Genomic DNA, 19001 nt, shown 5'->3' on the forward strand with positions numbered 1-19001 from the left:
TGATAATCAATCAAACGCACATGCTTCCGAGAACGGGCATTGAATCCTTGTCACCGCTGTGAGAAGCGCGTGTACCAACCAGTGCGATAAACGGACAGTCAGTGAACAGAAATTTCTGTGCTGTTGCTATATCGCCTACACGGACGCATTTTTTTATTTGCTCTTTTCTTCGATCATGGCCAATTATTGCTTAAATCAGCCTTTCTAACAGAGGAGTCTGGAGGTATTCGGTGTATCACGATTGGCGGAATGTGTGTAAATTGTTTCCGGGATTTACATTAATCCCGCGAATATCACAACAACAAATATTTGTTGTAAAATGGATGCGCCCATGCTTACGCTACTTTGATAACAATTTAACTTCCTACCTTTCTTCATTTCTGTTTTATGTTGTTGAAAAACAGAATAAAAAATGGGTAATTATGTTTTATCCATTTGTGCGCTTTATACCATCATTTTGCCTTTATAATTTTTAAATAATTTAAAATGTTATACGTTTTCGTGATGTGCGTTTGGCTTGGGTTAAGTGTCTAAAGTATGATTAATAGCAATTATTTTTAACCACTTAACAACTAAATGTATCGTACATTTTAATCTATACATTTAAACCCAAGTAAATTTGACTATATCATTTGATTACATACTCTGGTGACATGTTGAATATAATTCTAAGTATTCACGGGAGCAGAAAGGAAAAAATAAAATAAATATGGTAGGTTCTTGTTGAGTCATTGTTTTAAAGATGGCCTGAAATTACATGATAATGTTCCCACATGATGCAGTCATTAAGGAAAAAAATTGACACAGTCACCATTGTTTTGCTGATCAAAAATGTGTCAAAACATGTCAATACATTAGATTCCACTTAATTGAATATCGGATTTTCAAATAATCCGGTTAATTGAAAACAAATTTAAAACACCAAACCATTTGCATCTCTTCCCATTGTAAAAACCCTGCATATTCTGATAGGAAATATGGCTTATTCCAGTTAATTGAATAGCCAATTATCGATTGCACGCTATATTAAGCAAAGAATCTCATAAATCTCCAAGGATACTGCAGTGCTTTCCACAGGCCATTTAATGGTCCCTCACCGCTTGAATTTCGAAATCAGAGTCCCCAGGGTGCCTGAAATTTTTTGATCAGTGTATTTTGGCTGATATTGCAACTAGCCATTCTTAAGATCAAAGCGATATAGAATTTGCCAAAAAAAATTAAAGCCAATTTAAGATCCTATATTGTCAACTACATCTAACACTTTACCCAACTAAAGCCTGCTTAAGGGCGGTGCTTAGCTGTATTGGAAATTCAATATTGGCCAATAAGAGCGTACGCTTTGTATAAGGGACAGCACTCGTAGGCAGGCACAACCTGCAGTTAAATCATGCAGACGACTCGTAGCGAACATGTAATCGCGACTGATGATGGCTATGATCCTCATGGAAGTTGTTCATTTCATGAATTACTCTCAAAACATTTACTTGACTCGTACAGCGTTTAAACAAATTATTGTTGAGTTCATTTCACAACTTTTCATGTTTTCTTGAAGACTAAAATGAGCATAATTAAATTTGTAATCCAAAACCCACTTCCGAATGTAAATGTGAACTCTCAGCGTTCTAGATAAGCTGCGTATCAGTGTAATATACACATTAGAAATAGCAAGATATGCTCGATTTATCATTTCCATGCCTACATTTAAGCAAGCCAATCTTGACTTACGCAAATGATGTAAATTCTCTTTGTATAGCGTAAACAAAAAATATTAACAGCTGATTGTCTTTTGCCAAAATATGAAGCGTGTTATTGTAATAATTAGAGCTAATTTGTGCGCTGGATTGAATAAATAGTTAGCCAGTCGGTATGTATACTCTGTTTCATCTAGAGGCATGGTAAATTTAGTATTTATTATTTTAACAGACAGTCAAGCGCTTATGTGTTTATTAAATTATATGAAGAGGTCAGCATGGCTTCTTCGAAGCCAAAACAAATTACTTCCCAAAGTAAAATTGATTCTTTTTATACAGCAAAAGTTGTATCGAGCAAAAACATTGTACTGCCAATACTGAATGATTTAATTTCCTCTGTTTTCAAATAAAAAAAGACACACTTAAACGCTAATAAAACAACTTGAAAGTTGGCAAAAAAGTTTTCTGTGGCTCACAGTGGAGTAAGCCTATAAACCAAGGTGTTAAAAAACAAAAAACACTTTAAGAAACCTACAACTTTGAAGGAATACACATAGTCAATGGTTTATTGTGTTTAACATGATTAAAGTAGTGTGTCTGTACCACGGCTACATTCTTGTTTTACTTTAAGCAAATTACCCTTCAAGCAAAGCAAAATTTGACCATTTACCCCCATGAAAAGTGGGGATACTTACCCCCATGGGTCAAAAATTATCTATAAGTACGCTGACTCTATGTTAACAGATTTTTGCCTCAAATAAACAGTGATAATTTATTTTGTGTTGACCCTTTATCTCAATAAAAAGGGCGCAAAAATTATGCAGCATGTACAACGTCGTGTCATGTACATAGAAAGCGTGTGTGTATTGAGCGTTGTATTATCAAGCACACGCCATTTCAAGCAATTTATGCATGTTCAGTGGCAATATTTCATCAAATCAATAAATTGTCACTTATGCCGAAATTTATTTGATACTTGAGAAAAATGGCAATGTTTGTTGTAATAGAATTTATTTAGCACTTTTATCGTCAATATTTACCAGAAAGTGCTTTTAAAAATAGGATTATGGGGTATTGCATAGAAAATTGAAAAGTAGTAAGTATGCAGTAATAGAGTCGGGTTGATATGGATGTATTGGGGAATCGTTCGAGTCGGGATTTTACATCTTTGCGGGAAAGTTTTAAAATAATTATTAAAAGATGTCTTTATAAATGACTTTATAGCTGGGGGGCTTTCTTGAAGAGTCATAGCGCACCAAATGACGTCTTTTGATTCTGTTTTTATTAGAATTATAAGGCACCACAGAACGTCAATTGACACGATTTTTTTTTTTTTAAATCAACTTAGGGAGGGGACACCCCTCCTGAAGCCACCCCTATTAGCCCCGGGGCGCCTGAAAAAATTCCTGTGGAAAGCACTGGTACTCATTGTATCGACGATTTTGACAGACATGCTCCATTGACTGCCTTTGTTTTCATTTCACACCATGCATGTATACAGCGTCTGTCAAGCGTCACATGACTGACAGGTGTAGTATGCGGGCCAAGTACAATGCAAACACTGGAGTCTCCGGTTAAAACTGACGCAAATCACAGTGTGCAGTCAGGCGCAAACTTTTGAATGCAAACTGATGAGTAACACACTTCAACAGCATGTTGCCCATTAGAAACAATTACAGAGTTTGTTGCCGATTTGAAACAAACTGTTGACGTGTCTTGCTCAACAGTTTGCAATAGGTGATGAAATGTGACACTATATTCTCAGTTCGTGTGTATAAACTTACACAACTGCGTCACAGTAAATCATAACTAAACATGATGTCGAACAAACAAAAATGCAACGATCTCGGCTTTGCTGACAAATATGAATTGTTTGCATTATAAATTCCGATGTAATTTTTCCATTCTAAAATACTACATGCATGACTGAGTTGCACGTTTATATTAAGTTACACCAGATGGTCTGTTGGAATACGCACGCTTTCCATGCGTGTATTTTGACTGTAACAAATTCGCACTCTTATAAAACACTGGTTATACATGAAAAATGAAAGTGGTAGATGATTACACGGGGACTTGTAGCAGCAATCGCGTGGCTGTAGAAAAACGGTGTAAATAAGTTCTATAAATAGACATGATGAAGTATTCATTTACTGGAAATAAATTGTTACCGCATAAAATTGTTATCGGCTACTGTCTTCACATCTTACGCGCCATATTTAATTATTTGTGCACCCTTTGCCTTTTACTTTTCATAAGTAACCATTGTTTACAACAAATTTTACAGTAATTGTTTGCAGTAAAATGATGTGATGATGATGCCCGACGCCGTAATGTATGTTTTCATTAATAATTTAAAAAAATAAAAATATGTTTGTTTAATCGTTTGTACATGCTTCTCGTCGGTATACTCGTCAGTTCCAATGTACATTTAATTTAATGTAACCTGTGAGTGAACATTACGAGTGTATTATTTTCAATGCAACGTATAATGAATAACAAACAACTATCTGCGATTTTCTATGCGTTTATTGAATAAAACAAGTTTATTTTGCATTTATTGAACAATATAGCTTTGAAATAGGTTAAAAACATGATAACATTCACACATGTATATGATAAACAGTGATAACATTGGAAATATACCTGATTCCGTATAATTGAATTCTACAGATAATTGAATATCCGGACGTGACAAGTGGGCTATTCAATTAAGCATTATCTACGGTATTGTAATTCATCAGAACTAAATACGTTCTTATGAAATATTTCCTCTTTTATTAATTATTCACATAGTGTTCCTAAATAACACAAAATTGTTTTTATTTAAGAGTATTTTCTTATTTCATCTTCTTTTGATATTTTTTATGCCCCCCTTCGAAGAAGAGGGGGTATATTGCTTTGCTCATGTCGGTCTGTCGGTCGGTCCGTCCACCAGGTGGTTGTCAGACGATAACTCAAGAACGCTTGGGCCTAGGATCATGAAACTTCATATGTACATTGATCATGACTCGCAGATGACCCCTATTGATTTTGAGGTCACTAGGTCAAAGGCCAAGGTCACGGTGACCCGAAATAGTAAAATAGTTTCCGGATGATAACTCAAGAACGCTTAGGCCTAGGATCATGAAACTTGATAGGTAGATTGATCATGACTCGCAGATGACCCCTATTGATTTTGAGGTCACTAGGTCAAAGGTCAAGGTCACAGTGACCCGAAATAGTAAAATGGTTTCCGGATGATAACTCAAGAACGCTTAGGCCTAGGATCATGAAACTTGATAGGTAGATTGATCAGGACTCGCAGATGACCCCTATTGATTTTGAGGTCACTAGGTCAAAGGTCAAGGTCACAATGATCCGAAATAGTAAAATGGTTTCCGGATGATAACTCAAGAACGCTTAGGCCTAGGATAATGAAACTTGATAGGTAGATTGATCATGACTCGCAGATGACCCCTATTGATTTTCAGGTCACTAGGTCAAAGGTCAAGGTCACGCTGACCCGAAATAGTAAAATGGTTTCCGGATGATAACTGAAGAACGCTTATTCCTAGGATCATGAAACTTGATAGGTAGAATGATCATGACTCGCAGATGACCCCTATTGATTTTCAGGTCACTAGGTCAAAAGTCATGGTCACGGAGACCAGAAATAGTAAAATGGTGTCCGGATGATAACTCAAGAATGCTTATGGCTAGGATCATGAAACTTCATAGGTACATTGATCATGACTGGCAGATGACCCCTATTGATTTTCAGGTCACTAGTTTACAAGAAATTTACCTCCCCTGCAATGTCAGTTTGAAGCCTATTTATGCTCAATTGGTACCATGTATCTGTAGTATCGGCCCTCTTAATGAATACAAATGAATTTTTTGAGTTAAAAATACAAACACACATGTGTTATACTGTGAAAACCATTTATTTTCGTCACCACAAAATTTCATCATTTTCAAATTTTTGATTTTGAAAATAAATGTGTCAGTCAATATAAGATTTGTTTATAATACATGTACTCCTTGTGTCAAAACCGGATTTATCTTGACTACAGACGAAGTGTGTATGGGTAGATTACATTGGATGATAATGTCTCATGCCTACGGTAATTCAGTCTTAATTTTGTAGATTGGACATAATTATTGTTAGGATCTTAAATTTGTCACTCGTTCCACTGACGAAACATCAAATATACAAAAATTAATGCTTGGCGAATAATAATGGTTTCACAGTATGTCAATCTATAGTTAAATGTGTATTATTGGACATAACAACGAAAACTGCATTAAAATCGGCATTGTTTGGACAAAATACTGGCTAGACTTAGTTCCATGTAGTAATCTGAATCATGTACAATGGTTCTTGTAATATCGACACTTCTGATTGGTTGCTAAGGTTTGTTACTATGCGCATGTGCTTGTTCTTAAAACATTAATAAATGGAAAAACGAAACTCTTGCTCATGTTGTTCTTAAAGAAGTGTTGACATTTTATTAAAAAATGAGCAGCATATAAAACATTTGATAAAGCTACTATTAATCCATAAACTAACTAACATAATTGTGTGTTACGTAATTTAAAAATCATAGCATCACCCTGGAATAAACATAACCTACTTTCCAATGTACACCTGAAATCATGAGAATGATTGTCGTAATAGTCATGAATGACCATTAAACCATCAAATTAATGCAAACTTTTAAAAACTGAAGAAAGATTTATTTTCCAGCACTTCTTGAGGGTTTTTCGTTAAAGTCACGTTACTATGAGGAGGGCCGATACTATGAGAATAAGGTTTATTTGTCGTCTTGGGTACTACTTAAATGTACCCCAGGTACTCTTAAGAATTACCAATCAATCCCTATCTATAATATGCAAATCTAAAAATTGGAATAGCTAAAAAGAATCCAGAACCCATTTTTGACACCATCAATGCAATCAATTATTAGCTCGGCTGTTTTCAGAGAAAACCCGAGGTATTGTCATAGCCAGCTAGGTTTTGAAAAATGCTCATAACTTCTATGTATGTCACTTCAGATGTAACCTTCATAGTTGGTATGCATGTGTATATGGACAAGACCTTTCCATATGGACACAAATTTTGACCCCTTTGACCTTGACCTTGAACTTAGGGTCCGCAATTAGGTTTCGAAATCTGCGTTTAGGTTTCGAAAAAGCGTTTTTCGGGGCATAAGTCATCCTATGGTGACTGAGACAGCTCTTGTTTTTTTAGGATAATACTGTTTATCAAGGGATTTGCAACCTTCCATAAACACAATTTATTGGACAGGGGGATATCAATTAAATGAATTTGCTTGTTTATCCCTATTTTATCAAGAAAGGTGCTTTTGGTTACACACAACTTAGCAATAGTGTTTGCACAACACCAACGCAATGTTCCTTGGTTTGTGATTTTTTTTCGAAAGCAGTACATAATTTTGGAATTTTTCTTGATAATAAAAGTGCGGTTTGCTAGACAATTTACGATGGGGAAAAAATCCCAATAAAATAACAATTTTAAACTAAACTACTAACACATGTATACTGACTGTTTATAAACATTTGTTTTGGATATGCTTGTTATCAGGTTGTGGCGTCTGATCTTGATCCAAACTGTTTGCTATTCTGATAGTGGTCTTTGAAAAAAAGTGAAGAAAATGATGATTTTAGAAATTCAGCAGACAACATTTTAGCAGACGAAAAATTTCCCAGCATGGAAAGGGTTAAGAGACATTGGGCTGGCTGTTGAACTCCTTATTTCAACGCCTAGTCCTCTTGTTTAACGCAGATTCAGACGAGGAGAGTGAAGCCCAGTTCATCGCCAAGCGACAGAAGGTGTTGCAGTATGGCAGTCTGGAAGAGAAGGAAAAGCAGCGCCTGGCGGGCGGTGGCGGCGGGGAGGGCTCCCTCGCTGCTGACGCTATCAAGGCCGGCATTGCTGCAGGGAACATTAACATCACTAGTGGTAAGGGACTTTCTGTCTTTGATACTACCATGGTAGAGAGGAGGGTGTTCTCTAGTGGTATGGGACATTTTATTCTTTGATGCAACAACTGTGGTAGGCATTGCTACAGGCAACATTAACATCTCTAATGGTATGGGACATTCATCTCCTTGGTACAATCAAGGCAGAGAGGAGGATGTTGAAGGTGAGCTATTGTTACTTATAGTCTGGCATCTGTCTTTGTGTGGTGTGTGTCTACTTTATTAGCATGTTACCACTCAGGAGGCCAATTTTTCATCCCATCTTAATCACACTTGATGGAATGCTTACCTGGACAATATTTAGGTTGTGTTTAAATCTGGGTCAGGGAGTAAAAAAACTGGGTTGCTGAGTAAAATGTTATCAAAAGCTTCTTACCGCTCAAGAGGCCACATTTGTGACTCAATCTTGATGAAACTAGTTCAGAACATTATCTTGACCATATCTTGGCCGAGTTTGTATCTAGGTCACGTGTGTCACAAAAAAATCAGTTTCAACAAAGGTCATGTGCTTCCAAAAACTAGGGACCTGGCTTATTCTTTAAACATGTTGTTACCACTCTAGAGGCCACATTTATGACACAATCTTGATGAAACTTGGTCTAAAACAAGGTCAAAACTTATTTTTAAAAATTGTGCCACTCAAGTGACAACATTTATGGTTCACATTTATTTTTTTTAATGTAGAATTTTTATTTTAACAATATCGAAGCAAAGTTTTATTCTGGGTCAGGTTTGCCATAAACAAGGTAGCCTGGTCACATCTTAATAATCTTGTGACTTGTACTCATTTTTGACTCAGTCTTGGTAAAAAAAAATTCTGAATGTTTATTGGGGCAATATGAAGGACATCTTTGAATCTGGGTCAAGTGTAGTCAGAAACTAGATCACATGGTCAAGTCTTAAAAAAGTGGTGTTTTTGAACTCAGGTGAGCTCTGAAGGGCCACCACGGCCCTCTTGTTGATATATTCTGTTTTTATGCCCCAGTAGGGAGGCATATAGCAGTTGAACTGTCTTTCTGTCCGTCCGTCCGAAAACTTTAACATTGATCATAACTTTTGCAATATTGAAGATAGCAACTTGATATTTGGCATGCATGTGTGTCTCATGAATCTGCACATTTTGAGTGGTGAAAGGTCAAGGTCATCCTTCAAGGTCAAAAGTAAAAAAAATACAATCCAAGGGAAGTAATAAGCTTTTAAAGGGGGATAATTTCTAAACCTGCCAAATGATATATTGAAATTTTATTTTAAAGCGGCGCAATAGGGGGCATTGTGTTTCTGACAAACACATCTCTTGTTGTTTTGTATAATGTTTTAGCTCATAACAGTTAAACTGTCTTATTTTATGCTGATTTAAATGTATTACAGGCGCCACCATGGATCTAGAGAAAGAGTATGAACAGAACCAAGCCGACTTGCTAGCAGAATTTGAAAATCGGAAAAAGGTTTCACATTTTGTGCTACAATTTGCTTAATAAACAAACGCCTGTTGCTACTATGTATATGTATTGTTTGCTCGATATTAATACATTGTTTTAGTGTTTGTTAGACTATTATGTCTGGTGAGTACGCCTCAATATTACCCTTTTTTGAAGAATCTTGAAGTTGCTGTAGTGATATCATGTTAATTTTAGACACACAAGCGTTTATTTGATTGTCCAAATATTAAGTCTTGAAATGTGTCAGAAAATATAGCATCTGCAATATTATCATAGATGTGCCACAAGTTAATATTGTTATCTCTAAAGAAGATTTCCTTTACTTGTGGGTGGTTTTAATATATTACATGAAATAAACAATTAGGTAATTGGCCTGACAAACAATTTGATTGATAAAATTAATACTGGTGATACATTTACAGCTCATGAGTGTTACAGAAATAGTCAATAGCCATCTTTTTGAAAAAATAAATTGCAAATTAATTTCTTTTCTGAATCTGTTCAAAAAGAAAAGTGTTCAAAAATAATGTGACACATTTTTAGCTCGACTATTATATATGAAATGTATATAGTGGAGCTATCCTACTCACCCCGGCGTCAGCATTAGCGTTCCCGTTCCTGTAAGCGTTAGCGTGAAAATGTTAAAGTATGCGTACCACCCCAAATATTTTCATTGTCCCTTGACATATTGCTTTAATATTTTGCATACTTCTTTACCAACATGACACCAACCTATAAACAAGAGCAGACAATTGTATCAAGCATTTTGTAAGAATTATGGCCCTTTTTTCACTTAGAATATGCATATTACTGATAAATCTATGTTAAAGTTTGCGTACCACCTTAAATATTTTCAATGTCCCTTGACATATTGCTTTCATATTTTGCAAACTTCTTTACCAACATGACCCCAATCTATAAACGAGAGCAGACAACTGTATCAAGCATTTTGTAAGAATTATGGCCCTTTTTCCATTTAGAATATGCATATTATTGATAAATCTATGTTAAAGTTTGCGTACCACCTCAAATATTGTCATTGTCTCTTGACATATTGCTTTCATATTTTGCAAACTTCTTTACCAACATGACCCCAATCTATAAACAAGAGCAGACAACTGTATCAAGCATTTTGTAAGAATTATGGCCCTTTTTTGTCTTAGTAACTGAATATTTTGTTAAAATTTGTGTTTAGATCCACTTCACTTCTAAAGTATCAAAGCTAATGCTTTCAAACTCCAATATTTTTTTACTATCATGAGGGTACTGTACCTGCCAAGTTCAGTGTGACCTTGACCTTCAAGTGACCTCTCAAGGTCAAGAGTAAATTTTAGTTAAATTGCCATAACTTCTTTATTGATGATCAGATTTTATTAATACGTTGACAAAACAACACTTACCTGAATACCACAATGGATTCCACCCAAACAATACCCCACGCTCCAGAATCCCTGCCCCCCCCCCCCTCCCCCCCCCAAAAAAAAAATTTTTGTTTTCCTTTTTTTATCTTTGAAAGATCATCTAATAAATGACCACACCCCACATTATACCCCCTTCTCACCCCCACCCAACCCAAAAAGAATATTTTTTTCTTTGAAACATGGTTAAAAAAAACAACAACAAATATTTATTTACTTTATTTTTGAAGGACTGTCCAAACTTCCCACCCAAACTATTGCTATCAAACTTGAAATAAAATCTTATTGGTTTGTTTTATGTCTTTACAAATGTACAATAGATTGTGGAAAATATACCTGAACTATTACCTTGACCTTATTGAATAATTTGAACAATTACTCCATGATGGCTTACGTTATACTGTCAAGCACTCGAATAGTCGAGCGCGCTGTCCTCTGACAGCTCTTGTTATATTATTTTTTTATGTAATAGGGTGTTAAAAAAATGTAAATAATTTGAAACCATAGATTCAATATGGCTCAGTATTTTTACACTGATCAACCCTATGAAAGAAGTCAAATGTAACCAATAACAGTTTCTCAATTTGTTACTTCCAGGCCAAGAAAATTCAAGTGTCAACAGACGACTCTGAAGTGAAGGCTCATCTGAGAAAACTCGGGGAGCCAATTTGTAAGGGAGACAATCCATTAGCATTGATCTTATATAATCATTAAATCGTTTTTACAAAAATAATCCTTATTTAACCCTTTGCATGCTGGGTAATTTGTCGTCTGCTAAAATGTCGTCTGCTGAGTGTCTAAAATTAGCATTTTCTTTAAAAAAAAAACTCAAAGAATACTATCAGAATAGCAAACAGTTTGGATCCTGATGAGACGCCACGTTCTGTGGCGTCTCATCTGGATCCAAACTGTTTGCAAAGGCCTTCAAAATTCGGTTCCAGCGCTTAAAGGGTTAATATCCGTTGACATTGGATGTTTTTTGCTTTTTTCTGAAATTCAGTCCAAAAATTCTTAAATATTGTTTGGCTTTCACATGTTTGGAAACAGAGCTGTAAATTGCAGAAAGAAAGAGTTTTGAAGTTGCAATATTTCTTCAAGTGTTCTGTTGATTAAAAGGGTTGTCTGTTTTGTGTAAGTTTTATCTATATAGTCAATTGACGCTTTAACTCCGAATTTCGCAGGTACATGTTTTAAACTTCCAATTTCGCAGGTATGTGTCTTATTCCCAAAATGGAGGAAAAAAGCTGTCTAGCCAACCTGAATGTTTCTCTGTTTTCTCAATAGGCAATACCATTAGTGTTTTTTTTATTTAAGTGACAGGATACTGGGCATATATCTTAGATTGCAGGGCTTAATGATTCTGATCAGTTTTGTTTTGGGGAAAGAAAAGGTCCATTAACGAGTCGAACACAATTTATGTAAACCATCGGGAGATGCTGCCATTTTATTCACACCCTAACAATTTGTTTGTACAAAGTTATATATTTCATAATATGTGTATGGAAATTTGCTTTGATTTCATATTGTTGATTAAACTAAGGTGATAAAAATGCCTTTAAAAATCATAACTTCGTACATATTTGTCAAAACTGTGCTGTAAAAAGGAATGAGAACTGTCCAGAAATATGTAAATACAGAAGAAAATTGGAATAAATTTGATTGATAATTTAGTATTTTTCAAATTAAAAAAGAAATTTAATTAAAGTGATTATAATAATGTTTTTATGCCCACGTTTTTAGGTGAAAAAGTGGGGATATTGTGGTGATGTGCGTCTGTCTGTCCGTCCTGGCCACCTGCTCCTCCTACACTATTAGCACTAGAACCTTGAAACTTACATACATGGTAGCTTTGAGCATATGTGCGACGGTGACAGTGACGTAATTTTGATCTGACCCCTGGGTCAGAAGTTATGGGGGTTGGGGCGGGGCCGGGTCAGAGATTTTCACTTATTTTTATGCCACAGGTATGGTGCATTGGCCATAACTTTTGCAATATTGATGATAGCAACTTGATATCTGGCATGCATGTGTATCTCATGGAGCTGCACATTTTAAGTGGTTAAAGGTTAAGGTCAAGGTCATCCTTCAAGGTCAAAGGTCAAAAAAATAAAACCAAGGGAAGTTATAAGCTTTAAAGGGAGGTAAGTAAATAACCTGCCAAATGATATAAAAAAAAAAATTAATCAAAGTGGCGCATAGAGTTACACATTAATGGCGCAGAGATGTATTTAGTATTCAATTGTTTGTGTTAACTCATCTGTGAAATGGTTTTGCTCATCCATCTAATGTTTATACAAGTGATTGTAAAATATTGGTGCAAAGGGACACCTGTATATGAGAGAAGAGATAGAATGCAGTCAAGCATAAAAAAGCATGAGAAACTCATGGAATAGAGCCTCAAGAATCTATAAAAGGGCTGAAACTTTCAATTTGTGCAATTACAATTTTAGACTCATTACTGAAATTCTGTCAAAATGTTCAAGTGGGAAAAATGTGAGAAACAATTTAAAGCAAGATGGACTTTGAACAGGCACATCAAAGACAGACATGAAATTCAACATATTCATTGTTGTGTACAAGATTTAACCTCAAAACATAACTTTTCCAAAACAGAAGCAAGAAGATTGGCTATAAGAGAGCATGTTCAGCCATCTCATAAGTCATTCCAATTAGGATGACATGTACATAATTGACTACAGTGAAGTTGATTCATTATTAGATTTGTTAGGAGAGCAGGATGAGGAGGAGAAATTAGGGTATAGGTTTTTACTCATTTTTTAGGTTATTTTACATGAACTTCTTCCTTTCTACATTGAATTACTAAAAATTTATACTAAACATCTCTTATGACAATACGGTTAATCTAAACTATGCATGGCCCCATTACCAACTCTGGGGCGCCCCTGTGTCAAACATGCGGCGTGGGGATACGCATCGGCCTCTGCCGCGCCATTTCTAGTATTTAAATGTTTTGGAGAATTTCAATTGATATTTTGCTGTATACAATAACCACTGGTGCCTGTAGAGAAATTTAGAATTGTCTTCATTATTTATTCCATTCATAACCAAGAATTTTTTTAAATAATTATTTTGTATTTAAGGGCCATTTTTTATATGAAAACAATTCCACTAGGTGTGTTATAACTAAAAACTGAAAAAAAAATTAGTTGCATTCTGGAAAAGAAATTAGCTTATTGCATATATGCGTAGAGTGTCATCCCAGATTAGCCTGTGCAGTCTGTGCATATATGCGTAGAGTGTCATCCCAGATTAGCCTGTGCAGTCTGTGCATATATGCGTAGAGTGTCATCCCAGATTAGCCTGTGCAGTCTGTGCATAGGCTTATCAGGGACAACTGTTCCCTTTTATGAAAATGTTTGTGTAAAGGAAGTCTCTTCATTTAGATGGAAAGTGTTGTCCCTGATAAGTTTTTTCGGACTGTGCTGGCCAATCAGGGAAGACAGTTTGCACTCAGGCATTAAGCCCAGTTTTCCCTGAACGAGGCTCAATAATACAGTGTTTGATAATTGAGACGCATTCTGAGAAAACTGGGCATAATGTATGTGTGTAAAGTATGGTCCCAGATTAGCCTGTGCAATCCGCACATGCTAATCAGGGACTACACTTTCCACCTAAATTGGATTTTTGCTAAGAAAAGGCTTCATTTAAAAGAAAAATGTCATAAAAACGGAAAGTGTCTTCCCTGATAAGCCTGTGCCGATTTAATTATGCCCAGTTTTCTCAGAACACAACTCAAATGTATACTGATACCAACTCCAAGGTCCATTTGGAGAGGGCCCGGCTGTACACTGTTTGATAATTGTATACTGTACCAACTCCAAGGTCTGTTTGGGGAGGGCCCAGCTGACCGCAGAGAGAGGCTGAGACAGGAGCTTGCACAGAGAGGAGAGGATGCCATGAAGCAACAGAAAGTCCAACAGGAAACTCTTCGCAAGAAGAAAGATGAGGTAACAAAATGGCATTGTGTTACGCAGTGATCAAATTGTCACAATTTCTTTGTCTCGGGTGATGAAATAAGAGTTTTGTGTTTTGCTTTATTTATTATTATATGAAAGTAGAAAGGCAACTCTTAATTAAAATATGCAATATTAAAGACTGCTATTTATTAATTAAAAGATAAAAGAAAAAAATATGAGGGAAACAAACAATGTCTTGTTGCAAATTGATCAAAATAATCTAAAACCTTACAGCCCTTATACAGAAGTTAATTTTGAATTGGCCAAGTTCAGATGATTAGTTTCAAATTTGGCAGATTGTAACATTTCCATGTGTATTTCCATGATAATATAGAATTCTTGCTTTCTTGGTTGACATTTTGTTCATGAGGCATGTGCTATTTTTGCTCTTTTTAGGTTTTTCCCTTTATTAATTAATGTCTGTTAAAAGCAATTGATGGTTTGTATTTAGTTGCGTAAAAAAAAAGCCCATGAAATTGTTTGTTTATAGCACTCTGTCACTAATTAAATCTAAGAACTTAAGGTGTGTCTACATGTAAGGCTATGAATGGTGTAAGTTTCAATAAAGAACAGGGTAAGTTTTCATTCACATAAATAGTAAGGTATAAATACTGTAATTACAAATAAAAAGTATGAATACTATTCCTTTAATAGTTTCAGTTTGTGTTTGCTGCTAATGAAAAATATGATTAGCTCGGGGTACAATTAAAAACAACGGTTATGTGAAAAAGCAAAGCGAAATTACTACACTTACTTACAGCATTATGTTTGACTCATCCTGTACAGGGAGGTAACTCCAAATAGAAAGGATGTAAACCCCATATACGAAGGGAGGTTAACCCATAAAGAAAGGGAGTTAACTCCATACAGAAAGGAATAGAACTTTATATAGAAAGGGAGGTAACCCCATATAGAAAGGGAGTTAACTCCATACAGAAAGAAATAGAACTTGATATAGAAAGAGAGGTAACCCCATATGCAACCCATTGCAGGAGAATGTCACTTGGTACCACGAAGGTGCAGTGTCACTGAAAGAAGCCAGAGTGTGGATTGCAGAGTATTCAATACCAAAGTCAGTGAGAATTTCTTTTGTTTGAACCCTTTGCATGCTGGGAAATTTGTCGTCTGCTAACATGTTGTCTGCTGAATTTCTAAAATTATCATTTTCTTTGATTTTTTTTTCAAAGAATACTATCAGAATAGCAAACAGTTTGGATCCTGATGAGACGCCATGTTCTGTCGTTCTTATCTGGATCCAAACTGTTTGCAAAGGCCTTCACAATTCGGTTCCAGCACTGAAAGAGTTCAGCTTTACTGCGTTTAAATTGAGTGCTATTTAGACAAAGTCTTTACTTTTGTTGTCCTTAGAATTGCTTCCCTGTGTTCCTCAATACATTTCATGTGTGGGAAGACATACCAGATTTGGTGTAGAACAACATTATTATTTCATCAGTGTCCTATGGCCTTTTAAGCCCTAAGCAATCAATGAATTGGCTATGATCAAATGTAGCTAACGTGATTTGCAAACTTAAGTGTGATTTAAGTTAAGTTATCAAAAATGATAACAAACGTAACCTTGAATACAATAATAGTTTAGCGTTAGTCAATATGAAAACCTTTATATACCAAAGCAGGCATTTCATGACCTATTTCATTTTATTTTCCATTTAAAATAAAATAAAAGTGATTTGGTAATTAGTTATCATGTAGTTTTTATATATGCAAAACACGGTGATGACTTGAAGTAAATAAAGTAAGAGTACAGCAGGTGGTGCCATGAGTCAATAGTTAATTTTCCATTATGCTCAACTGTTACTTAGTGCATATAGAGTAATTTATGTAAACATTTTTAGGGCTAAAGCAAGAGTGCTCAAACAGAAGGCAGACTCGCATTTTGCAGCCCAGAAATCCGTGTTGAATCAAGATATTCACAAGAGATTAAGGGTAAGGACTAAATATATACACAATTATTTTAAAGGGAATCTTAACTTAAAATGTACATGATCTTAAAAAATTGTAACTAAAATAAAACATTGTAACTAAAATAAAACAGTGTAACCAAAATAAAACAGTGTTACCAAAATTAAACAGTGTAAACAAAATAAAACGGTGTAACCAAAATAAGGAAAACGCATTTCAACTTATAAACTGCTCATCATAGCTGTGTACAATCATTTAACAGGTAAATTTAAGTTTGTCTGGGTTGCGCAATTTTAGTCGCACTGTGCTTGTCTTACCTTTCCAGACTTTCTTATGAGGCCATAAAGTGTTTGTTTTTTACTTTTTATTTGAGAGGTGAGGCTTTGGGTTGGGAAACATAGCATGATAAACCATGAACTTGAGAAAAAAAAAATGTTATAAACTTTTGTTAAATCTTACATTTTTCTGATTGTTTATCACCAAAATACAATGTATGTATTTAGCACCAAAATACAATATACCATTGCAATTTTATTATATTAAGTGCTAAAATTACTTTAGAATCTTCTTCGAATCAAATTAATATTATTGTTTTGTTTATATTATTTATATTTTTCATTTAAAAAAAAATCATCATTACATTATATTTTAGTTTTTAATTGTCAGCAAAAAATTACTGATTTTGTTTAGTAGGAAATTCACTTATTCCCTTTAATTCTACTAATTTTTGTATGAAGCTTCAGTACTTAAAAGAGGTGTGTCTACTTCTAGGGCGTTCTGCCTCAGGGTAAGGGGGGATTATGGGAAATTATGAAATTGTAATTTACATGTATACACAATGCATAAATAATTGTAGAAGCTATTTCTCTATAACTACAAATCTTATTTTTATTGGAATGGTATTTCGCAATCAAATTATGCCAATGCATTGCTGAGCTAGGTAATAAAATAAAAACTAATGGAAAAACACATAGTCTGCATCCTGGCATATGCATTTTTTTAATACCTGTCTTGCTATACTAAACATTCAAATTTACCTGCCTAAGTCTTCAAAACACCATACTAGCATACAAGTTCATAATTACCTGTATGCAACTGTGTTTGTTATTCTAGGCTGTCAGTAACGAATGCAGTCAAATCGGAGACAACAGGCCACTGTCGTTCTGTCAGTTCTCTCCAAATAGCAAAATACTGGCCACAGCATCATGGTATGTGAACGTGCACTGAATTAATTTTATGAAAAACAAACTTGTGTATGATCTTATATTTAGTTTGTTTTTATTTAAATTATAAATGAACATGAACACAAAGAAAAGCTTTTAGCAAAGATTTTTTAACGATTAAATTCCTGCCCATTAAACTTTCTAACTAATCATTTTATGTAAGAGACAACAACAAACAAGGGCTGTTTGTTAAACATGCATGCCCCCCATATGGGCTGTCAGTTGTAGTGGCAGCCATTGTGTGAATAGGTTTTTTGGCACTGTGACCTTGACCTTTGACCAAGTGACCTGAAAATCAATAGGGGTCATCGGCGAGTCCTAATCAATGTACCTATGAAGTTTCATGATCCTAGGCGTAAGCTTTCTTGAGTTATCATCCGGAAACCATTTTACTGTGTCAAGTCACCGTGACCTTTGACCTAGTGACCTGAAAGTCAATAGGGGTCATCTGAGAGTCATGATCAATGAACCTATGAAGTTTCAGGATCCTAGGCGTAAGCATTCTTGAGTTATCATCCGGAAACCATTTTTCTAAGTTGAGTCACCGTGACCTTGACCTAGTGACCTAAAAATCAATAGGGGTCATCTGCGAGTCATGATCAATGTACCTATGAAGTTTCATGATCCTAGGCATAAGTGTTCTTGAGTTATCATCCAGAAACCATTTTTCACTACGTCTAGCGCGATTTCTGCCATCCACCTCACTCCCACCGTGGACAATTTTTCTTGAGCGTGGAAAATCACCACGATCGGAAGGTGTTTCCATCATGATCGATCGCGTCGACAGTGGCTAAACACCGCAGGCGTTATCGGGAAATCGATCTCACGGTGGACTACCATGATTGCGGTGGACCAACACGGCCTCGGTGGTTCGTGGTGAAACACAGGTTAATGTGAATGAACATGTATATTTCGATATTGCAGATCGTATAATTTTTGCAAAGTTCTAGAATGTTTTGTTACATTTGTATGTACATTTGTATACATTGTAACTTGATTTTTAACAATTGTGATTATTTTCTATTGTTTACCCTCGTTCCACAATCATTTGACATGTCGTACATCGAGCACGATGTACTTTATAATTATATATCGAATATGGATGTATATAATATCGAAATATACATGTTCATTCAGATTTACCTGTATTTCACAGCGAACCACCGAGGCCGCGGTGGTCCACCGGGATCATGGTGGTCCACCGTGAGATCAATTTCCCGATAACGCAGAGACTGACACCGCAATTCGCCACGCTGAAATCACCGTGTTCAACGGTGTATCGTGGTGAGATAGTAATTGTCCACTCTGGGCTGAATCACGGTGATGCGATGTGGATGGCAGAAATCGC

The 19001-nt window shown here is 35.5% G+C and overlaps 1 protein-coding gene across 1 annotated transcript in view; it reads left to right on the plus strand.

Annotated features, from left to right (window-relative positions):
• The first annotated feature begins 307 nt into the window (after positions 1–307).
• The window catches only part of LOC127837739 (U4/U6 small nuclear ribonucleoprotein Prp4-like), a 31792-nt gene continuing 13098 nt past the window's right edge, over positions 308–19001 (plus strand). Inside the window, exons 1-8 of the mRNA XM_052365055.1 lie at positions 308–416; positions 7480–7656; positions 9045–9121; positions 11131–11203; positions 14377–14501; positions 15503–15582; positions 16364–16454; positions 17544–17638. Of these exons, the coding sequence (XP_052221015.1) occupies positions 413–416; positions 7480–7656; positions 9045–9121; positions 11131–11203; positions 14377–14501; positions 15503–15582; positions 16364–16454; positions 17544–17638 (722 nt within the window). The 5' untranslated portion in view covers positions 308–412. The remainder of the gene's footprint in view (positions 417–7479; positions 7657–9044; positions 9122–11130; positions 11204–14376; positions 14502–15502; positions 15583–16363; positions 16455–17543; positions 17639–19001) is intronic.

This window comes from Dreissena polymorpha, chromosome 7 (genome assembly GCF_020536995.1).
Source record: "Dreissena polymorpha isolate Duluth1 chromosome 7, UMN_Dpol_1.0, whole genome shotgun sequence".
Taxonomy (NCBI): domain Eukaryota; kingdom Metazoa; phylum Mollusca; class Bivalvia; order Myida; family Dreissenidae; genus Dreissena; species Dreissena polymorpha.